This window comes from Rana temporaria, chromosome 8 (assembly GCF_905171775.1).
Source record: "Rana temporaria chromosome 8, aRanTem1.1, whole genome shotgun sequence".
NCBI classification, from domain to species: domain Eukaryota; kingdom Metazoa; phylum Chordata; class Amphibia; order Anura; family Ranidae; genus Rana; species Rana temporaria.
In genome coordinates this window covers 69,282,745-69,307,286 of record NC_053496.1, presented here as the reverse complement: position 1 = coordinate 69,307,286, position 24,542 = coordinate 69,282,745, and the positions used below count along the sequence as shown (strand labels likewise).

Here is a 24,542-nt window from a genome sequence, read left to right as displayed (position 1 = left end):
GATGAAAACGGTCCGCGGACCGTTTTCATCGGACATGTCTGGCCGTGTGTACAAGGCCTCAGGTTTTTTGGTTCCTGTCTTAATAGGCCCTACTATGTGTATGTATGGTATGCATGTGAGTTAGTCACCATAGACTGTAAGCTTTTGAGGGCAGGGACCCTAAGGTCATAAACCTTGACCCTTCACAACCACTTTAATTTGTATTTTTTATATATGCCTGTTGTTCAGATTTTTTAATAAAAACCTTAACCATAAGAAGCATATCCTACCTGCTCAGTAGCTCAGTTTTTTTTATCTAGGCATTGCTATGGTGTATTGGTCCACCCCACTCTCCGCTGTCTGCAGTCTGGCGATCCTGGAATGCACCTGCTTGTGATGCTGGAACACTCTCATTATTGCCTCACACAGAAAGCTTATTGGCTTGATGTACAGTATATAGACCTAAATAAAGTCAGTATTTGATCTGTCCACCCTTTACCTTTAAAACAACATCAATTATCCTTGTTACAGTTGCGCGCAGCTTTTTTGGGAACTTGAGGGGTAGATTGTTTAAAATAACTAAGAGAACTAATGATAGTTCTGTGGATTTAAACTGTTTTAGTTGCTTCTGTCTCTTTATTTAATCCCAGAGTCAGTATTGCTGTAAACAGGGCTCTGTGGGGGCCATATCATATCATCTAGGGCTCCTTGTTAGTCTTTAGATGTGATATATGTTTGAGGTCATTGTCCTGCTTCCGAATGAAGTAGACCATGTAAATTCTCCTACACAATTCATTTTTGTTTCATTTATTGATTATATTTTAACCAACATGCTATCTTGTTGATGTTTAATCATGGACTGGACTAAATGTCCCCAAAATCCTTAACTGTGTGCAAGGGTACCGGAGAAAATTGATGATGTTTGAAAAGGCAAAGGCAGGGAAAAACCAAATATTGTTTAAAATGTATTATTATGTTTTGCATTTTGTTGGTTAATTGATAAATAAAAAAAATGTAATGCATTGTTTTTTGAAGGCATCCTCACTTTATAGAATTTTTCACAATTGTCTAAAACTTTATACAACGTACAGTTTGTGTTCAGGAGTTTACATTTCTGGTAGAATTTGTAAAATGCGCACAATTTTTTTCAAGAAAACATGAGTAATCAGACCAAGCATATTGCTTTACAAAATATCACAATCGTAACCTAACCATAGCAATAAAGCAAAAGACAACAACAGGCATGTCCAAAGTCCGGCCCGCAGGCCAATTGTAGCCCGCGTTACGGTTTCAAGTGGCCCACCTGGTAATTTGGACATATATATCTTTTGTGACCCCCAACGAATCGCTGGGGGCCACAAAAGATATATATGCTGGCTGCCTTGGAGAGGACAGGGAGGGGGCGGGACGAGTGCCGTACATACAGGAGAATTTCCTGTTTACACGGCGTCCTCTGTAATAGGAAGTCCTGCGCTGCCATTGGAGGACTGTTCTGTCCGTCATATGAGACGGGACTTTGTATTAAAGAGGCCACAGAGAAAACAGATTCTCCTGTATGTAATGTGTTGGCGCTCGTCCTGCCCCCTCCCTGTCCCCTCCGGGGCTGCAGATGGGCATGGATCAGGCTGCACTGATGGCAATGATGAGTCTGCATTCATGTTAATGGTGAGTCTGCTTTCATATCAACAGGGGTCCTGCCTTCATGGCAACGGTGGGGCTGCCTTCATGGCAACAGTGGGGCTGCCTTCATGGCAATGGTGAGACTGCATTCATGGCACTTGTGAGGCTGCATTGATGGGCACTGACCCTTATTTTGCTTTACAGTTCCTTATTTAAAATGTAAGTTTTAAATATCCAAATAACTAAATCCAAATAACATCGCTTCGCCACACACAGCCACAAAGGCAAGAAAATTCTTGTTGGTACAGTGTATTAGTGCTCGGACACACACTTAAGCCTCGTACACATGACTGATAATCTCGTCGTAAAAGAAACGTTGTTTTCCTAGACGAGGTTCTTGTCAAGCTTGACGAGATCCTAGTCAAGCTTTCCTTGCATACACACTGTCAAGACAAAATCTCGTCGTTCTCAAAGGCGGTGACGTACAACGCGTACGACGGCACTATAAAGGGGAAGTTCGATTGAACTGGCGCCACCCTTGGGGCTGCTTTTGCTAATCTCATGTTACCACGTGTTAAGTAAAGTTTGGTGAGAGACGATTCGCGATTTTCAGTCTGTTACAGCGTGAGGAATGTGCTATCTGCATTACGAACGGTACTTTTATCAAAGGTGCGCTCCCGTCTCATACTTTATTCTGAGCATGCATGGGTTTCTAAGCATACACACGAATGTGTTTCTCGTCGTAAACCAGCCCGACGAGAACCACGACCAGAACATTGAGACTCCCAACGAGAAAAAAGAGAGCATGTTCTCTTTTTTTCTCGTCGAGATCCACAACAGTTTCCTCAACGAAAAACATACACACAACTGTTTTTCTTGGCCAGCAGGTTTCTTGATGGTTTTTGCCGAGGAAAACGGTCGTGTGTACGAGGCATTAGACTAAATTTGAATGGTTCAAAGAATGTCAGGCAAAATGGTCGGCCCTCACGTTTGTTCACTTCATCAAATCTGGCCCTCTTTGAAAAAAGTTTGGACACCCCTGCACTACAACGTCAAAAGTTTGCTTACCCTTAGTTATTAAAATAATGTATTACAAAATGTAGCAATAATGATGCATTTCAATCTCTTGTGATAGTTGTGAATAAGGCCCTTTATTTCTCATGTGGTAAAGCTGCCCATCCTTTTTGGCAGCAATCCTCCAGGTCATGTAAATTCTTTGGTTGTCTAGCATGAAGAGATCTCCTCAAAGTGGCTCAATGATGTTGAGGTCAGGAGATTATGATGGTCACTCCAGGACCCTAACTTTTCTTGCTACAGTCACTGAAGGGTTGACTTTTTGTCATACTGTATTGAATATGTCTACCTCTCTTCATAGACCATGTTGCCTCCGCTCGAAACATATTGTTTATGGTTGTGACTATGCAGTTACATTTTGGTCTCATTCTCATTCCAAATAATTTTGTTTTAGAAGTTTGAGTCTTCTCTAGGTGCTATTTGCCATCTTTTACATATTTAAGTTTTGTAGCATTGGTAAAGCACAAGTAGCTAACATTTGACACAATCTATAAACTAACGAGCACAACTTTGTGTGTGTATATATATATATATATATATATATATATATATATATATATATATATACATGTGTGTGTGTGTGTGTGTGTGTGTATGTATACACATACACACACTCTATGTGAATGCCACCAGTGGTACATATGTAAAAGTATAGGGATTAAGAACTTGAAGGTTTGGAAGTACAGCTATGTCTTATCTTTTGAAGTAGGCAGATGGGGTCACCAGGCATGCTACCTATAATTACATAGTGCGGCACCTCTAACAAGCTCATCAAAACACATCTACAGTAAATACTATAGTTCACTTTTCCTTTGTGTTGCTTTTTTTCCCTGTCCTCGGTTAACCTTGTGCTACTTGCTAGTTCCAGAACCAGACACAGAACAGTGGTGAAGATAATCACAGTTTTAGTCTTTATATCAATCATGGGTGCTTTTTATTTTTCACTGTGTGTTTGTCTTATTTTTTGCTTGGTTTATGGAGCTGTATATTATACAGAAATACATGCTGGTCATTAAGAGAAGTAAATTAAGCTGTCTGTTCTTTTCTTTTTATAGGTTCCCTTTGTATTATGAGCTGAAGATTGCCTTCGTTATATGGTTATTATCGCCTTATACTAGAGGGGCCAGCTTGTTGTATAGGAAGTTTTTACACCCTCTACTTTCTTCAAAGGAAAGGGTAAGTTGTTTTAGGTGTACAATTTGTAAAAGACTGCTGGCTGTTTTATTTGTGTGCACCTGTAGTTTTAGAAAAAAAAGAAGGATTTTACTCCTGTATCATGTGGCCCCCTAATCCCTGGGTGCTCTTGTCATGCAAAGCTTGACCCTCTCTACTGATCAAGAGCTCAGACCTACCTAATTCCATCACGCTATGCTTCCTTACGCTGACCATAGTTCAGCAGTCATCGGCCGAGATTCAAACCATGTATGGGCAGGCTGATTGTCCCCAAGTTGATAAATCAACCAACTTATTGCCAGCAGCTATAATAGGAAGAACTAAGTGAATCAAAGGGACATGTTGGAAAAATGTCTTCAGTTAGGTGCAGCCACTGATCAGTGTATTATGACAGCGGTGATTGCTGCTTTCAGAATACAGTGTCCCAGGAAAGGAGGAGGGAGCCTGAAAACAAAAAACAAAAGCAGCTTTAAAGGTGTTGTAAACCCTTGTGTTTTTTCACCTTAATGCATCCTATGCATTAAAGTGAAAAAACTTCTGGCACTGACCGGCCCCCTAGCTCCCTGTTTTACTCACTTGAGCCCTTTGATCTCTCAGCGGAGACAGGCTCTTTCTCTCTGCCCGGGGTTCTCAGCTCTTAAATGGATAGATTGATAGCAGCGCAGCCATTGGCTACCTACTGCTGTCAATCAAATCCAATGACGCGGATGTCAGGGGGCTGGGGCGAGTCCGGTATTCTGTGTCAGTAGATGCAAATGCTGGACTCAGGAGCGTGCCCGCAAGGTAACCCCCTGGGAGAGCGCTTCTCCCAGGGGGTTTACTAATGTGGGGAGAAGCCGCAAGAGCTGCCAGGGGACCCCAGAACACGGTCATCGGGGCCACGCTCTGCACAGTAAGTATGACATGTTTGTTATTTTTTTGAAAAACAAGGGTTTACAAACCCTTTAAGCCCCATTCACACGATCAGGTCGGCCTGTCAATTTTTCAGGCAGACCTGCTTGGAGGGTCTATTCACTCCTATGGACTCACCTTGTAAACAGACTTGGGTCCGTTTACACCCACCTACCTCAGATTCAGTCCACTAAAAAAAACAGTAAGGGATCTGTCCTCCTCCATCTAGGTGGATTAGATCGAAGGGCGGTCAGGTGTAAATGGACAGTGTAGTCTGTTTTCTCCTGGCTGTCCATAGAGCATAGAGTGTTCGCTGTGCAGAAACAATTTTTTTTCCCCAGGCAGAACTTTTTTCTAAGATACCTATACACCTGGTGTCCTCATGCCTATAAAAGCTGCACATGACATCTCTCATGGAAATGTATTCAGTGGACAGGTTAGCTAGCCAGTTCTTGTTGCAGTCCTTCTCCCAGATTCCCCTCTCATCTCTGTAGCCACAAATATGGCACTTGCCCATGCTAAGCTGTCACATATGTGCACCCAGTTTTCAAGAGCAGCTTACCCTGATTGCCATTGCATGTCTGTGGGCCTCCTTTATCCAAAGCATTATTCTTTGCATCACCTAATTGAGGTATTTTATCTTTATTAAAGCGAAACTAAACCCTTTATCCTTCACAGCCAGGGAGGCTGCCATCTTAGCCTCTGTTTGATCAGCAGTTGCCATGGTGCTGAACATGTGATCAGTTATGACACCATCCATTTCAAATTTTGACAGTTCTGTTTAAGAAATAAGTGTTTGTGACAGTTATCATTCACTGCATGTGTTGAATTTAACTGTTTTTGGAAACGGTTAAATTTATGGGTTTAGCTCTGCTTTAACACACTATGGGCAAATTCTATAATGCTGTTGTGCCACTCCTCGGGTTTTAATCCCTCTGGTTAATGTATTGCACTAAACTCATTAAGCATCTGCAACATTTTGGTTCTGACAGCGACCTGTACACCAAATTCAGTTCTACAATTGTTACATTGTTACATTGTTGTGCAATAAATGCATGCGCCACATTCAACTCTTTTTTGGAATATAGAGATTGAAACTAGTTCAGATAGATTTTTCAAAAGTGTCTGGCATTCATTATAAAGGTAGACAATCACATGGATTTGGTACACGCTGCACCACTTTTAGAATACGTGAGACACTTTTGAAAAATCTGTCTGCGCCAGTCTCTATGAATTCCAGGGTTTTCTTTTATAAAACTTTTTCACTTCTTCTGCTTGTTTGAATGTAAACTGTATATGACAAGAAGGCCAAGTATAGAATATTGAAGTCGTTCCTATTAGTGTATGATGTTGGCTATATGAACTTAAAAGTGTGAAGATCCATTTTAAGCTAAAACAAGTAGAATGCCTTGGAGCATTATCCTTTCTTCGAAATATGAATTTATACATGTAGAGATTTCTCAGCTGAATAAAGAGTGCGAATCCTGGTGGCATCTGTGCTCGGGTAAAGGTTGAAGGAGCGGGTTGCAGCCTTTTGCTTGATGTTCTACCTGGAGTCATACATTTTAATAATTGCACGAGTACCAGCAGCTGTTCTCTGTTCCCTGCATAGGAGATTGATGATTACATCGTACAAGCCAAGGAAAAGGGCTATGAAACCATGGTGAACTTTGGCAAGCAAGGCTTGAATCTAGCTGCAACTGCTGCTGTGACTGCTGCTGTGAAGGTAAAAGCTCTATTTTATTACTTGGTAGCGCATTACAGTTTTTTTTTCTCCTAAGACAAAGCAGCAAACATTGTTGTCTAATTACTACAGGTTGTTATTGCTAAAGCCCGGATCCTGTATATGATTTGTCCCTGACTAATTCATCAACCCTCAGTAGGCATAGTCACTTAAAAAGGATAAGTTCACCTTTAAAAAAATAATAAATGCACTTTTTTTGCTGATAAAAGAATGTGCATTTACTATTTTTTTTTAGGAGCCTGGAAAGAATTGCACCAGCTGACCAGATTGGTCTCCTGCAGACTGTCAGTGTAAGCTGTCTGCCCCACGCATCGTACGGCCAGGCAGTTTCACAATGACAGGAAAAACGAATGAACTGCCACAGCGCTCAACAGCGCTGTGGTAGTTTATTGAGAACTACAGGCCAACAGCCACAAAGGCTATCGGTACTTGTAATTCATTCTTTCACAGAACTCTGTGAATGAATGATGCGGCCGTGTGGGAGAAGCCCTGCGTGGCAAGGCTCTTTTCAAAAAGTGACAGCTGGTATGGGGAACTTATCCCTGTACTGCTGTCACACAGAGGGCTCAGATCACCAAGCCACTGCAGGAGTGGGAACATATATTACATGTTTCACCCGAAAAACAGGAGGAACATGTAACATCCCAGATAGCAAGGATAACTTGCTACAAGTTTGTGGCAGTGTTGAATTGTAAATCTGTTTGCTGCACATTTTCACTGGAAAGTTGTACACCTGCAGAGCACTTGAAGCACAAGTTCTAGTTGACACTTTTCCAATTTGTAGCAAATTTGCATTGCAAGTCTCTAGCAAAAGCAAAGTTGCAGTAGTGAGTCTACAGCAAGAGCACTGCAAACCTACAGCGTGAAAATTCAGCCACAGTGACCCCTGTGGTGGGATGACTGTAGCACAACATAACTGAACCAGAACTTGCAGCAGACTTAGGCCTCGTACACATGATAGGTTAAACAGAGGACAACGGTCTGATGGACCGTTTTCATCAGTCAAAACCGATCGTGTGTGGGCCCCATAGGTTATTTAACCATCGGTTAAAAAAAAGCCAACTTGCTTTAAATTTAACCGATGGATTCCTAACCGATTGTAAAAAAATTATCGTTAGTAGGCACAACCATCGGTTAAAAATCCACGCATGCTCAGAATGAAGTCGACGCATGCTTGGAAGCATTGAACTTCGTTTTTTCAGCACATCGTTGTGTTTTACGTCACCGCATTCTGACACGATCAGTTTTTTAACCGATGGTGTGTAGGCGCGAGGACCATCAGTCAGCTTCATCGGTTAACCGATGAAAACGGTCCATCGATCCGTTCTCATCGGATGGACTGATCGTGTGTACGCGGCATTACAGATGCTGCTTGCAGGACTTTTGGTAATATCCCACAAGCGCACCACCCCAGTGTGCGTACAGTCACACTGCAGTGCATGGGAGGAAGTTTTCAGGCACTTAGCAGAGGCTATTTCCAGTGCTAAAGCACCTGAAAACCGCCCCAGTGTGAAGGGAGTCTAAGGGTAAATAAAGGAAGCGTTTTTATTACTTTATAAGTCTTATACATCATGTAATAACTGGATTTGGTACTTGTTTAGACTGTCATACAGGAGCTCTTAGCTGTACTTTAAAACTATTGAAAAGAATACCGTATATACTCGAGTATAAGCCGACCCGAGGATATGAGCCAAGGACCTAATTTTACCACAAAAAAACTGGGAAAACGTATTGACTCGAGTATGAACCGAGGGTGAGAATGCATCTGCTAATGTAAGTGGAAAAGAGGGTCAACAATGCCCATTTGCATGCCTCACTGTGCCCATTGCAACCTCACTGTGCCATACCTCACTGTGCTCATTGCAGTCTCACTGTGCCATACCTCACTGTGACCATTGCAGTCTCACTGTGCCATACCTCACTGTGCCCATTGCAGTCTCACTGTGCCATACCTTAATGTGCCCATTGCAGTCTCACTGTGCCATACCTCACTGTGCCCATTGCAGTCTCACTGTGGCATACCTCTATGTGCCCGAGTACCTACAATCTTGACAGGCGTCCATTTTTTAAAAGTCGCGGCTTCCTCTTGGTGTTCCGTTCCGTGATAGGCATTTGACACTGTGTTCCGCCTATCACTAAGGTCCGCTCATCCTCGGACTCAGTTTCCCAGCAGACACTGTGTTCAGTGTTCCGCCAATCACGGACATTCTTTCATCCTCAAACAAGAGGACGTCCGCGATTGGCGGAACACTGAACACAGTGTCTGCTGGAAAACTGTCCGAGGATGAGAGGACCTCCGTGATAAGCGGAACACAGTGTCAAATGCCTATCACGGAACGGAAAACACCAGGAGGAAGCCGCGACTTTTAAAAAAATGGACGCCATGCAAGAATTCAGGTACTGACTCGAATATAAGCAGAGGGGGGGGTATTTTCAGCTCCAAAAGAAGGGCTGAAAAACTCAGCTTATACTCGTGTATATACGGTATTTACAGTAAATATTCTCTAGCAATTTTTTTTACATCTTCTTAAAATAGACTAGTACAAGTTTTGTCACATATCGTATTTATCGGCGTATAACACGCACAGGCGTATAACACGCACCCTAACTTTAAGAGGGAAGTTTCAGGAAAAAATCTTTCCACAGCCCCCTGCGTATAACACGCAGGCATAGTTTACCCTCTATTTTCAGTGTAAAAAGTGAGTGTTATACGCCAATAAATACAGTAATTTAAAATTTAGGGTACCTTGCCCACTATTTGATACTTTTGAATGTCACTTCAGGTTAGAGTATGTCAAGCCAAACCTGGCATTTATTTTTTTTCCAGGAATACAGTCTTGTAAATGCACAGACCACTGGATGGTACTTCCCTGAAACTCCAGTGATGAAATCCATTGGCTGATGTTCCTGGATTGTATTGTGTTTTAGCTGAGAGTGACACAATGCGGTACTTTGTGGTCTAGGGAATTCCGCTAATGGATCTTACTACTGGAATCTAGAGTTTACATAATGGCTTGGTGTGCATTTTAACATGAAAGCAGCTATCAAGAAATGTTCTAGTTTTAGATGGCCAACCTATACCCAGAACAATTAGCATGTCTTACAGGATTCTATGATAGTTTATAGTAGACAGGCACCAAATCAGCATTGACAGGTATTCCAGCTCACAAATGGGACACATTGACTGAGAATATAAGGACTGAAAGGTGGTTTCTCAGTTCTGTCATTCATGTCGGAAAGGAGCTCTTCTTGACTTTTCTCTCTTTCTTTTTTTTCCATTTTGCTATCCTTGGCTAGTATTGTCACACTTAGGAATACAGCAATCTATCTACTGTTCTCCTTCAACCAAATGAAGGTAAATAGCTACAACCGCAAGCATGAAACATCCTAGTCATATTGAACATACTTATCATACCTGAGACAGCTTACTAAAAACAGCAGTTGCGTAAAGCCTTTGTGCTGGGCTCTCTTTACACATGGGTTTCTACAGTAACAGGTACTTACTGTTTTGACACCTCTATTAAAATAAACTAATGAAACAATACAAATTGCTTAACCATTAAAGTCAAAAGTTCTCTTGGCTGTCACATTTTGTACTCCGGGTAAGTCAAGTTGACCATTAAAAAAGGATTGCAGCTAATCAATGTTTACAGTTTATTCAACATCATTTGCTTGGTCATCTGTTTGCATACTGTGTTTGCAAATCTCCGATGTAGCGGAGTATTGTGTGCAGCAATAAATGTTCTTTTGTTGTGGTTCAAAAAATATACACATTTTTAGCCAGATTCAGGTAGATGTGCCTAACGTTAGGCAGGCGTAGCGTATCTCATATACGCTACGCCGCCGTAAGTTAGAGAGGCAAGTGCTGTATTCACAAAGCACTTGCGTCCTAAGTTACGGCGGCGTAGCGTAAATGTGCCGGCTTAAGCGCGCCTAATTCAAATTGTGAAGAGGTGGGCGTGTTTTATGTAAATAAAGCATGACCCCATGTAAATGAGGTTTGGAAACAAACGGCGCATGCGCCGTCCGTGGACGTAACCCAGTGCGCATGCTCCAAATTGCGCCGCAAAGACTCATTGCTTTCGACGTGTACGTAAATTACGGCCAGCCCCATTCACGGACGACTTACGCAAACAACGTAAACATTTTAAAATTAGACGCGGTTCCGACGTCCATACTTGGCAATAACATGGTGTGGGCAGACTTCTGCCAATCACAGACTGTGTCACTTCCCTCCAGCCTGTTTTTTAGAATAAGGGGGAGGTGAAGCCTACATTAATCTTCATGTAATATCCTGTCCCCATTGTGTGGGCATGGAGGAGAAGGGAGGAAGTTGTCTGTCCTTAACCACTGTGTATATGCCCACATGTGTGGTCTGTAGTCACATGGGCTGCTCAGATGTGATAGGGAGGAAATGCTCAGCATAGACACACACTGAAGACTGAGCATGTGCCGAGCTGCCAACACTGCACTGAGAAAAACCCCAGCTGAATTGGGGACATGGACAAGAAGGGGAGACAGAGAACAGCAAGATTTTTTTGCAGAATACAGAAAACAAATCTTATAGTGACACAGTGAGTCTGAACAGCATTGAATACAGCATTTATTGATTGTTTTATTATTATGTGGGTTTAGTGACACTTTAAGGCATCGTTTTGGTCTGCATTAGTCTTAATTGACTTCTGCTCCAGGTGAGATTATTTGTTACGGGGGCCATTTGTGTTTACCTGCTGGATATTCACCTATGGTATGAAGCACTATTAAAAGCAATGGGAGCCTGACAACGCCGCAGTTATTCGCAACTCTTCTTATGTAATCATTCATGCAGCGATTACCTGCAAACGTTTCGGCCCTGAACCTGCATGACTGATTACATGCAAACGTTCGCAAATAGCTTCGGTGATTTTCTCCTGCAGCAAGTTACAGGGATCCCCCTCTGAGTCTCTTGCAGGTAACTGCAAACACCCAGATTCACAAGTGTGAATGGGTCCTAAGCTGAGCGCCACAAGTAATTAGCACTGAGTAACACCATCTATCATTCAGCTGCCAAATGACAGTATTTCAGTGAGCAGTATAGGCTTCATTCAGTAATCTGATACACAAGGATACGGCTCTTTATTTTAGCTAGGAGACTGGAATTTTTTTTAATCTTATTGGCAGAAAATAACTGTCACTTTTTTTGAAAATAAAGATCTTTGTCCTGGCAAACTAGCATTGTGAAATAGCGTGAATGACAGGAAGAAGCACTTGTTATTGAGCTAAAGCTCAAAAGCCTCTAACACAGTGGTCCCCAAACTGAGGCCCTTTGCTGGCCTGTATGTGGCCCTTGTGGCAGTGTTCTCCTACAGACACTAACCATGACAGTGGGGAACTATTCCTCCCATTGACACCAGTAATGTGGCACTATTTATTCTACTGACACCAGTTTTGGGTCACTATTCCTTCCACTGACACCAGCAAAGGGGCATTATTCCTCCCATTGATATAATCGATTTGGCACTATTCCCCCCACTGACACAAATGATGGGGAACTATTCCTCCAATTAATACCAATGGTGGGGCACTGTTTATTCTCCTAATAACCACAGGCCCTATATATTTTTACTCCCACTGGCCACCAAGCCTGAGGTATTGTTTACCACTCCCACTGGTCACCAAACGTGAGGTATTGTTTACCACTCCCACTGGCCACCAAGCCTGATGTATTGTTTACCACTCCCACTGGCCACCAAGCCTGAGGTATTGTTTACCACTCCCACTGGCCACCAAGCCTAAGACATTGTTTACCACTCCCACTGGCCACAGTCCGGCTCTTTTAAAATCTAAAAGAGAGTAAACTGGCCTTTTGTTTGGAAAGTTTGGAGACCCCTGCTCTAGCAGGATCAGTTTGAAAATAAACATAAGTTTCAGGCACAACAAGGTTTCTGCATGTTAGCATTATTATTACAATATAAACATTTTGTGTGAGGTATGTGAGGTGCCCTTCTTTTGTAAATGCTAGTTCCCTGGCTTTCTTTGAATGCACTGATCTGCATAAATGTTTCAGGTCAGTGACTCATTGATGCGAGAAGATCAGGATTATAGCCAGGAAACCAGCAATTCCAGAATGAGATAATCAATGATCAATCATTTCTATGGCAATTTATTTTAAAGGTCATGGCACCTTATTGGAAAGGCAATAAGGGAGGCAGCAACAGCATTGGTACATGCAACCTGAATCTAGCTGAGGAACAAAGCTGTTTGGCTCTAAAAAGAGTTGGGTACATCATTGCTGTGGTTAGGGAATACCTATCTGTAGATGGATTTGTCATAATGTACAGTCACTAAATCATAAGTATGCAAATACTACTACATATGCAAGAGTCAGATTGATGATAATGCAGGATTTCCCATAAGTGCTACTCTAGAGAAGTGTGTTAAAGCGGTAGTTCACCCTCCTTCACCTCATTATTCCATTACTTTCGGCATCGTAGCGCGAGCTACGGTATGCCGGTCTTAAATTTTTAATCCCCGTACTCACTGTGCTATTGTTGATTGAAGAATCCGACTCCCGCGGGGAATGGGCGTGCCTATGGAGAGGGAGGATGATTGACGGCCGGCTCTGGCACGTCACGCTCCCCGAAGACAGCCGGAGTAGGTCTCGGCTATTCACAGCGCCTGCGCACAGGCTATGCGCAGGCGCCGTGAATAGCCAAGCCTATTTCGGCTATTTCCGGAGAAGCGTGACGTGCCAGGGCCGGCCGTCAATCACCTTCTCTCACCATAGGAACGCCCATTCCCCGGATTCTTCAATCAACGATAGCACAGTGAGTACGGGGATTAAAAATTTAGGACCGGCATACCGTAGCTCGCGCTACGATGCCGAAAGTAATGGAATAATAAAAAAAAACATTTTTTTTTTTTTTAACAGGGTGAACCCCCGCTTTAAATGCAGAACAAAGTCACCTTGCAATTAGAAAATTACTCACTTTGCAAATTACAGAAATTGGACAGAAAATGTCCGAAGCAGGCGGTTGTTTTATACCTCTCCTGCAAATGTTTAATTAATTGAGTATTTAACGGTTGGGCCTAAGACTCCTTTCCCACTGAGGCGATTTTCAGGCGTTTTATCGCTAGAAATAGCACCTGTCAAGCGCCTGAAAACCAACTCCCATTCATTTCAGTGTGACTTTTCACACTGGGGCGGTGCGCTTGCGGGACGTTTGGAAAGTCCTGCAAGCAGCATCTTTGGGGTGGTTTGTGAGCGCTGTATTTAGTGCTCCCAAAACTCTCTGCCCATTAAAATGAAAGAGCCTGAGAAGCGCTTCGGAAACGACACAACATGGGTGCCTTAAACCCCTTTTTTGGGGTTAAAAGCGCCCGCTGGCGGACAAAAAGTGTAGCTTAAACAGCGTTAAAGTGCCGCTAAAATGAGTGGCGCTTTAGCGCTGACGCGACCCAGTGTGAAATGGGTCTTAGATTGAAGGATAACTAAACTGCTTTTCATTCAGCAGCTTGACTCTAGCTTTGAATAATAATTAGCTCTTACTTATTGATGGTCCATGACATTTAAAAAAATAATAGGCACAGTGTGGTATCAATGACCTATTTTCACTGTAATAAATGTTTTAATGTACTTTTATGGGAGCTGTTTTTCTTGTCAAAGGATTTGTATTTCTATCCATCTAGTTCTGAGATTTACACAGGTCTGCCATAGGAGTCAGCAGGACAGGAGGTCTACATTTTTACTACTACAGGTCAATAACATTTACAAGTCTTGTTGCTCTACTAGTGACTGGGCTGGGTTATCTAATAGTCACACTGCATTCTTCTACCTGGTTAGCACATGAGCACTGCAGCACAAATGCTTGGCTCTTTGTGCTGCTTCTCTTTTTATCAGTCTGAGCTCTGCTATGCAGTAGAATAAAGGGGTTGTAAAGGTACAATTTTTCCCCCCTAAATAGCTTCCTTTACCTTAGTGCAGTCCTCCTTCACTTACCTCATCCTTATGCCCCGTACACACCATCACTTTATGTGATGAAAAAAAATGACGTTTTTAAAAACGTCACTTTAATTGACTGTGTGTGGGGGAAAACGTCGTTTTATGTCTTGTAAAAAACGACCAAAAAAAATTGAAGCATGCTTCAATTTTATGTGTCGTTTTTCAAAAGTGCACTTTTTACTTCACAGAAATTGACCGTGTGTAGCAAAAAACGTCGTTTTGTAAGACGTTTTTTCATCCACGCATGCCCAGAAGCTACTTCAATGGTAAAACGTGGTGGAACGTAACCTCACTTTGCAAGAACATTGTGAGAAAAACGATGGTGTGTAGGCAATTTCGTCTTTGAAAATTGAAGTTTCAAAAACGTCATTTTTTACTTCACAGAAAGTGTCGTTTTTTTTCATCACATAAAGTGATGGTGTGTATGCGGCATTAGATTTTGCTTTTAAATGTCCTTATTTCTTCTGAGAAATCCTCACTTCCTGTTCTTCTGTCTGTAACTCCCTTGGACTACAGGAGAGTTAGGACGCTCTCTACGTTGCAGATAGAGAAAGGAGCTGTGTGTTAGTGGGCGTCCTGACTCTCCGGTAGTCCAAGGGAGGAAGCACGACACTCCACACTAGGGAGAAAGCCTTGCATTACAGTGTGGAGTTACAGACAGAAGAACAGGAAGTGAGGATTTCTCAGAAGAAATAAGAACATTTAAAAGCAAAATCAAAGGATGAGGTAAGTGAAGGAGGACTGCACTAAGGTAAAGGAAGCTATTTAGGAAAAAAAAATTGTACTTTTACAACCCCTTTAAATAAGGTTGATATCAAGCCAAATCTAGGTATGTAAGGTGGACCTTCACTCTATAAATCAAAATGAACTATTTGTAATCTTTAAGCTGCTATCATTAGTAAATAGATTGGAAAGTATATAATATTTACTTATTTTAAACTCTTTTTTTTTTTATTTTATTTTTACATTTCCTCAGTTATTTCCTTGTTTCCATGTCCATGCAAATTATGTCATACATTCCAGGAATCTTCAAGAAGGGAGGGGGGGGGGTTCTGTGTTTTTTTTCTCAGCTAAGCACACCCTCCTGCCTGCATGCCTGAGCTAAGGGCAGATGGATTTCAGGAAGTAAATCCTACATGAATCACCTGTCCTTACTCAAGATGGCCATGACCAGAAGGTATAAGGGGTTATTTTTCAAAGTGGTTTCTCAACAAACTAAAGCACAGAGACATAAATAGATGGTTGAGTTTGCTTTGAATATTAAAAATGAAATAAATTATGTTTTTACCTCCTCTTCCCAAACCCCCTCTCTGTGATGGCCATAAAAAAATTAAAATCGAAATGGCTGTTTTTAATTACCTTAAAGGGTTTGTAAAGGAATTTTTTTTTAATCTTAATAGCTTTCTTTACCTTAATGCAGTGCTGTTTTCATGTCCTCATTGTTCGTTTTTGCTCTCAAGTTGCTGTAATTCTTCTCTGATCTCCACACTTCCTGGTTGTCTGTTTGCTGATGACCACAGTACTGGGAGCTTTCTCTCTGTGGTCACTAATCAAGGAGGTGTGATTACTGTGTGTCTAGTTTCTAGTTTCGTTTTCCAAACCATCATTGCTCTATGGCTCTGTATGCTCTGTATAGCCCAGAGGCAGGAAATAACATCCAAAAACGAAACTAGATGCAAAAACAAAACTAGAAACTACAGGTACATTATATGATTGATTTTTTATCTATTTTTAATCATTTTTAAAAGGAATCAGTTAACTATTATGTCTCTATACCCTGTAAACAGTCATTTCAGCAAAGAATTTTTTTTTTATTTACAACTCCTTTAAATCAGTCACGTCACACCGCAGCCTCCAGTCCTCCCCTATTCTGCATGGTGTGGACATTTCTTATTATATGTCTGGCATTGGGGGCTTCTTAGGACAGAGAAGAGGAGTCATCACATCAAGAACGTAGGGGCCAGGGGCTCTCAGGGCGTTATCGCAGTGCTGGATTAATGGTCCCCTGTACCGGAACTGGTGGCAGTAAGGCTGCATTCACACCTGAGCGTTTTGTTGCCTGAAGCGCGATGCCCCAAAACGCTAGAGGGGAAAAAATACATTATTCTCTATGGAGATGGTTCACATCTCCACTACAAAACGCCTGACGTCGAACGCCTGAAGCCCAGACAAGTTCTGGACCCTTTTTTGTCGCTCGAATTTGGGCGTTTGGGCATTTTACATTGATGACCCTAGACCTGTAAAAAAAATGCGGCAAAAAACGCTGCGTTTTGTCGCGGCAAATTGTGGTAAAAAACGATGCACTTTGACGCGGCAAATCGTGGTAAAAACCGCCGCAAAACACTACGCTCAGGTGTGAATGCAGCCTAAGGGACCTGAATAGGGGGGAAAAATCCGAACAAAGATGATTAGAATCTCAGCCGGTTCAGCAGGGATCGGTCGAAATTCAAACCATCTATGGGAGGCTGATTGTACCCAAGTCGATCCATCAATTGACATGGGTACAACCAGGATATTGGACATGATTATTGCCATTGGCTATAGGCGCTAGCATTTATCACTGTGTTCTCCTGGCAGGGGTGGCTTTCCGGCTTCAGTAGCTCTGTGGGAGAACTGACTGTGCTCATGGGGGAATCAATTGATTTTCTTTCCTGCAACACATGGCTGTAGGAAAGAAAATCGCATCACCTACGGCCTGCCTGAGGTGAGTATTTAGTACCTTTACAAGGTAGAGACACAAAAGACTGTCAGCATAGGTTAGAGGGGGTGGAAGGAAGGGGTGGTAAAAGTTCAGTTTTATCCTAGAGAGGGGCTTTAAAGCGAAGTTCCACCTAAAAATGGAACTTCCACTTAACCCACTCCTCGCCCCCTTACATGCCACATTTGGCATGTAATTTTTTTGAGGGGGGAGTGGGGGCTTCAGGAGAAGGGGACTTCCTGTCCCACTTCCTCCTTCCGCCGAGGGGCTGGAAAGGCAATTAGCTTAATCGCCTTCTTGCAGCCCCTCCCTGTAGGCGAGCGCCTGTCCAATCGGACGGTGCCGCGCCGCTCGCGCATGCGCAGTACCGCTCGCGCATGCGCAGTGGGTGCCCGGCCGTGAAGCCGAAAGCTGTCACTGCCGGGTGCCCACACTAGGAATGAAGACGCCGGCCGGCGAGGGGGGGCAAGGAGCGGAGCCCCGGCCGGCGTGTCGCTAGAGCCGTGGAGCAGGTAAGTGTCTGTTTATTAAAAGCCAGCAGCTACACTTTTTGTAGCTGCTGACTTTTAATAAACTTAAAAAAAGGCTGGAACTCCCCTTTAAACTGCTTGCAATAATAAAAAAAAATATTTAATGATTTATTCATTTTGTGTCTTTTATATTTTGTCTGGATTTTGCCTTTTAATTTTGTGTTATGCATAGAAGGGCTCGAGCATGAGGGCGCCTGTGCTTGTTACTTTCTTGTCAGAATTAAAGGAAAAAGCAATAGGACAAAGACTTTATAGTAGAGAGTAGAACAGAACAATAGTCCTTTAATCAAAGACAGATATGCTGTCTGACAGAGAAGAGAACAAAGAATTCTCAGTGTAATCACTTTAATTTGATGGCGAATAAAGAAAAGTTGTTAATAAGAATAATGCTAAAGGTTGTGCCTTCGGTGGTTTCTAGGAAACGACTAGCACTGCCAACTTTTATTACAAAAGGTAATAATGATCACACAGCAGAAACGCCACTATTTGCATTACTTTTCGATGTTGTGGATTCAGATCTGTATGTGCAAGTTGCCAAGGGGCATCTTTTAGATGAATAATTCCCTTAGTAAACACGGCAGTAAATGAAAAACAAAACAGCTGCCCTCCGAGGCTCTTTTAAAGTTTGTTGTTAAATATTCTGTATAGTTTTGCGAAAATGAGACATTCTTAATCCCTGTGGTCGGTGGCACCACTTTAAATATATCATAGATACTGACGCGTTTTCCTCTGCATCTGTCACTGTATGTAGGGTGGCATGGTGCTGGGGTTTGAGAGCTGATAAGAATGCAAATGAATAATTTAGCTTAATTTGTTTGTGCTTCATCCCCAGTGCTACCTATGACCGAGTAACAGTAATTGCTATGAGGATAATAATAACTAGGCCGAGCGGGAGGACTCATGATGTATGTTATATATAATTCTGAGATTCATCAGATACAACAATGCCATGTTGCCATCAGAATATGTTTATTTACAGCTCAGGTACATTAAAAACAAAAGGCATTCAGTGTTCTATAGCAATTTTTTTTAAGCAGCCACAGCTTGAGTACAAAAGTCTGTCCCCTGCCAGCAACTGCAGAGAAGGACCCTGGCATAGTACCCCTACTCATTCACCCCAAAAAAGTGTAGTGAAAAAATGGACAGTAGGCAGTTTTTGAGAACTCCTTTATTATTATTTTTTTTAATTGTCCCCCGGGGCTACCGCCGTCCTGAAAAAAGAAACAAACCTCTGGTTTCCGATGAAGGCCCCCGCTGTCTGCCAGCAAAGCCACCTGGCAACTCTTAAATAAGTAAGGGGCTGGGCCACTCGGTGACATTGCTGGTTGGCACCGCCCCTTGTGACATCACCGACCCAGCATACCCTTGGTTCGATGACGTCACAAAGGGGCCAGGGCTGTCAGATGGCAGAGTGTTGTGTTTACTTTTTGGTGAACATTTTTTGGTGAATGAGCAGGAATACCATGTACCCCATACTCATTCACATGGGAAGGGGAGTGGGATCTGGGTGTGCCTTTGTTAAAAGGTCCAGGTTCTAATAAGCCCCCCCGCCCACAGACCCCCACAACCACCGGCCAGATTTGTAGAGAAGAGGCCCTCTACCCATCAACATAAGGACAAAGTGCTTTGGGGGCCACATGCTGAGGGCATGTCCTGGTATAGTTCAGGAGGGGAGATCTGCTGGGCTGCATGCTCGGATAAGGGTCTGGTATGGCTTTTGAGGGGGACACAATACTGTTTTTTTTTTTCATTTATTTTTCATTCTTTTGTTTACATTCAGCTGTCAGTGGAGAAACTCGCTGACAGCTGATGGGTGATCGGTTGATAATGATGCGGTGGGCGCCTTCCTAGCCCACTTTCTAACAACCAGCTATTCTTCACACGGAATTCAAATTGGTCAATCAACTTTCGACCGATTCGATCTAAGCAAATGTTTCCTTTTTGTGCATGTCTAGCAACTTTGTAGAGCACAATCAAAACGATCACATTGGTCAAAGTCGCACTTATCCAAGGTTGCATCAAAATTGCATCAAAGTCGCAACAAAGTTTCAGGGTAAAGTCACAATCGAAATCACACAAATTTTAAGTCACACAACTGTGAATAGACTCTTTACTGGCAGGGTAGTTACCTGTAAAAGTTACTTTTCTTTAGCAGAGATAAGTTAGGTCTTTTTCCCTACTAGACAGTGCTGTGTGACATAGCAATGTAAATTTAAGAACTGGATGGAAGGAAATACAAATTCCTTGGCATTTAGCCACTTGCCTGGAGTTCAGCTTTAATAAAGTAATACAAGTATGGCACTACAAGCATGTAAAATGTTAAAATTGCATCAGCATAGTTCATGTCAATGGATTCATCAAAAGGTTTCCCTTGATTTCTGGTCTAAATGAGGTATGTAAAACGAGGTATGTAGGTGCTAATCCCATGTGACCAGTGGTTGTTTATTTTAGTAAGGCCAATCGCACGGGCCTTTGGCCACGCTGCGAATCTCAGTGATAAGAATCTACTGACTCCTGCGTTTGAGATCAGTGTGTGGCACATGCGTCCAGCCATTATCACCGCAGGTTTGCTGGCTGTGCAAACAGTCACGAATAGCTGCTGCTGCTGACAGCCTGTCATTGCACTGTACAGGCCCCGCAGCCACAGCTGTCAGTTCCAGCCACAGGAATCGGTGTATTCTTGCCACTGGGATTCACAATGTGGTTAAGTGCCCGTGCGAATGGAGCCTTAGGAAGCCTGCGATGGATGCAGACAGCTGAATTTCAGTTTTAATTTCCATGACTTCAGTGTAACAACACCTCCTCCCACTTGTTTACCATGCCTTCCAAGTGTCAGGAATACAATGTTCTATGAAATAGAAACATTCTGCCTGTGTAGTGGAAATATTTAATCATTTGTCCTTGTTTCTAGTTTTTTTTTTACCACTGCCAAATACACTAATGAAAAAACACAGATATTTCCAATGTGTTCTAAATCATACCTGTATGTTTGCCCAGAGCCAGGGGGCCATTACAGAACGCTTACGAAGCTTCAGTATGCACGATCTAACCGCGATACAAGGGGATGAAGCCGTGGGGGGCAGATCCTTTCCGCCCCTGCAAGAAGTACAAAAGAAGTCGAAAACCATGTCCAGTGAAACCCCAGGTAAGTCAGACTATTTGCTGTATTATGTATGGTATGTACCAAGTGTTTCCTGGGCAGAACGCACAACGGGTCAGTTAGCGAAATGCTTTACTGCAATTATTATCTGTGGCCACTTCCTGTCCTAGGCTGTATGATCAATTTTAAATTGTTTTCACTTTTGTCACATAAAAATGTATTTTAGTAGCTGTTTGTCATAAACAGGTGTGACCAGAACCGTGTGAACTGCAACAGAGGAAACCAAATGCATGTAAAGTGAAATAATGTAGTTTATTAAGATAAGTAAATACAGATAAAACACACCTCTAATACCAAACAGTGTACAACAATCCAACAACCAAACAGTGACCCACAAATAACAACAGTCTAAACAAGTGAGTACAATAGAAGGGGAATACCACAATCATAACCATAGGCAGGCCAGAGTCATACACGGGAGATCAGCAGATGGGGGCTAGGAGCAAGACAGGACAGGGAGAAGGTGGGCGGCATGGCCACCCTGGTTCATGTTCGCTAGCTTTAACTGCATGGCCACCCTGGTTCATGTTTGCTAGCTTTAATAGCATGGCCATCCTGGTTCATGTTCGCTAGCTTTAATAGCATGGCCATCCTGGTTCATGTTCGCTAGCTTTAACTGCATGTCCATCCTGGTTCATGTTCGCTAGCTTTAACTGCATGTCCATCCTGGTCATGTTCGCTAGCTTTAACAGCATGGCCACCCTGGTTCATGTTCGCTAGCTTTAACAGCATGTCCATCCTGGTTCATGTTCGCTAGCTTTAACAGCATGGCCATCCTGGTTCCTGTTCGCTAGCTTTAACAGCATGGCCATCCTGGTTCATGTTCGCTAGCTTTAACAGCATGGCCACCCTGGTTCATGTTCGCTAGCTTTATCAGCATGGCCACCCTGGTTCATGTTCGCTAGCTTTAACTGCATGGCCACCCTGGTTCATGTTCGCTAGCTTTAACTGCATGGCCATCCTGGTTCATGTTCGCTAGCTTTAACAGCATGGCCATCCTGGTTCATGTTCGCTAGCTTTAACAGCATGGCCATCCTGGTTCATGTTCGCTAGCTTTAACAGCATGGCCATCCTGGTTCATGTTCGCTAGCTTTAACTGCATGGCCATCCTGGTTCATGTTCGCTAGCTTTAACTGCATGGCTTAGCTTTTGCTGGACAGCTGTAGTGTGAGCATACAATATTTACTAAGGCTCTAGCTGGCATCATATGTGTCCTGGAACAGCCTGGCTCTTCAGAGCTCCTGAAGCTGTCCTGAAAATATATATTTTCATCTTCATAAGTATGCTTCCCATGTCTTAAAGCCGAGGCTTGGTTTGCCAGAGAACATTGTATTGTAGGCAGCAGAAGGGACTGTGCCTATTCACCCCACACTGAGAAGTTTAGGCTTTTTAGGGGCTCCAGTAGCATACTATAGAGCTGGGCTTTCAAATTGCAGGTATGTATGGATCCTCCTATCAATGAGGATTTTTATATTGTATACTCGCACTGATTGTTCTCTTTAAATTGGGTATCTTGAGTCTACTGTGCTGTAAAGAGTCTAGTCTTTAAAAAAAATATATAATAAAAGTGTGTTAATCTCAACATAATTTGTGAAGTGTCTTGCTGATATATTGCTGTTTTTTCCCCAGACACTTGACTAGCCTATCTACCAGGCTTCGCAGTGATAGAATACAATGTAGGAGATGTGAATTCATAAGCATGTAGAAAAAAAAAAAAAGGATGGAAGATAAAAAGATTTCAGAGAAGGTTGGCTGGAAATGGTTCAGCACTGTGCAGACATGACTGAAATACACAATGCTCTGCTAGTCTAGCAGGAATTTTAATAGCGGAGCTCTAAGTTGCTTGCAGATTCCCAGTTCACCACAGAAGAGGTCGTAGAAGGAAACCTGAAGCTAGAATAAATGAAGGCAGATTTTTCAATATTTGGGAGTTTTGTCCTTGTAGGCAGAATTACCAGTAAATTGCTGTTTAGTAATGGAAAATACAGTCTAAAGTAATTCCTATAGTCACTGCTGGGTTAGTTGTTTCATCAAGTAAAACAGTTCATATGGCTCTCATAATCCAAATAATTTAGGACATTTCATAATAATCTGTGTTCATGGATGTGATGTAGAATGCTTTGTTTTGAATAGAGGCAGGAAGTAGAAAATAATGTAACCCAGATGTTTGTGCTGAAGAAGATTGCACTTTGCAATATAGTAAAACAGGGAGCTTGTGCCACCTAGTGTGTCTTTATGGAATGACATGGAGGCTAGTTTGCCAGACTATAAATAAAATGTGATTCTGCGCAACATATCACGCTGGTAAATAGGTGGTATCACATAAAATGATAAATGTAGGAGCTGACAATTTCAGCATGAAATATCAAAATAAGTGGAGGAAAAATATATAAATATAAATAAAATAAAATAGTGAGTCCAAAAATAGTGGTGAGTCCAAAAATATATATATATATATGCTCAAAGAGTAAATGTGCAAAAATATGTAAAAATAGACTGTTGTGTGAAAAGAATGGAATAGAAGAGTTCAATCCCAAAGTATAAACACGGATCAGCTGTCCGGACAGAAGTACTAAATGCACTGGATGTAGGTGAACACCAGCTCTATAATGTGAATGCACAACCGTGCAGTAGAAGATGAGCCAGATCCCTGGCTGAGCTCCCAGGACTCTTACCTCTGAGCCCTCCTTAATGGGCAGTGATATACAGGTCACTCGCAGCCTTCTATGGGTGGTCACTGATGTTTCCTCTCTCGATATAGCGTATCCTCCCTCTAGTGGGATAAATGCTCCTCAGTGCCAGATGGGTAATGTGAGTAAAAAAAGAGTGAGAGGACTCCCATAGTGAGGTACCGTTTGGTGCAGGTGAAAATAATTTATTAGGAATAACCTGCGCTTACATTAAAATAAAAGCAATGTGCAACGAGGAAACAAAACAAGCGGCGTTTGAATCGCCTGCTTACGTCACTCCGGGTGTACGTCCTCCAATCCCTACGCGTTACGACACCACGTGTCTTCGTCCCCAGACGAAGACACGTGGTGTCGTAACGCGTAGGGATTGGAGGACGTACACCCGGAGTGACGTAAGCAGGCGATTCAAACGCCGCTTGTTTTGTTTCCTCGTTGCACATTGCTTTTATTTTAATGTAAGCGCAGGTTATTCCTAATAAATTATTTTCACCTGCACCAAACGGTACCTCACTATGGGAGTCCTCTCTCTCTTTTTTTACTCACATTACCCATCTGGCACTGAGGAGCATTTATCCCACTAGAGGGAGGATACGCTATATCGAGAGAGGAAACATCAGTGACCACCCATAGAAGGCTGCGAGTGACCTGTATATCACTGCCCATTAAGGAGGGCTCAGAGGTAAGAGTCCTGGGAGCTCAGCCAGGGATCTGGCTCATCTTCTACTGCACGGTTGTGCATTCACATTATAGAGCTGGTGTTCACCTACATCCAGTGCATTTAGTACTTCTGTCCTGACAGCTGATCCGTGTTTATACTTTGGGATTGAACTCTTCTATTCCATTCTTTTCACACAACAGTCTATTTTTACATATTTTTGCACATTTACTCTTTGAGCATATATATATATATATATTTTTGGACTCACCACTATTTTTGGACTCACTATTTTATTTTATTTATATTTATATATTTTTCCTCCACTTATTTTGATATTTCATGCT

General features: G+C 42.5%; 1 protein-coding gene across 2 annotated transcripts in view; it reads left to right on the top strand.

Moving 5' to 3' along the window:
• The window catches only part of REEP3 (receptor accessory protein 3), a 173,451-nt gene that overhangs the window by 128,060 nt on the left and 20,849 nt on the right, over window positions 1-24,542 (top strand). For both annotated transcript variants that reach the window (XM_040361983.1, XM_040361982.1), the window contains exons 4-6: window positions 3,729-3,849; window positions 6,350-6,463; window positions 20,688-20,835. In XM_040361983.1, coding sequence (XP_040217917.1) covers window positions 3,729-3,849; window positions 6,350-6,463; window positions 20,688-20,835 — 383 coding nt within the window. The remainder of the gene's footprint in view (window positions 1-3,728; window positions 3,850-6,349; window positions 6,464-20,687; window positions 20,836-24,542) is intronic.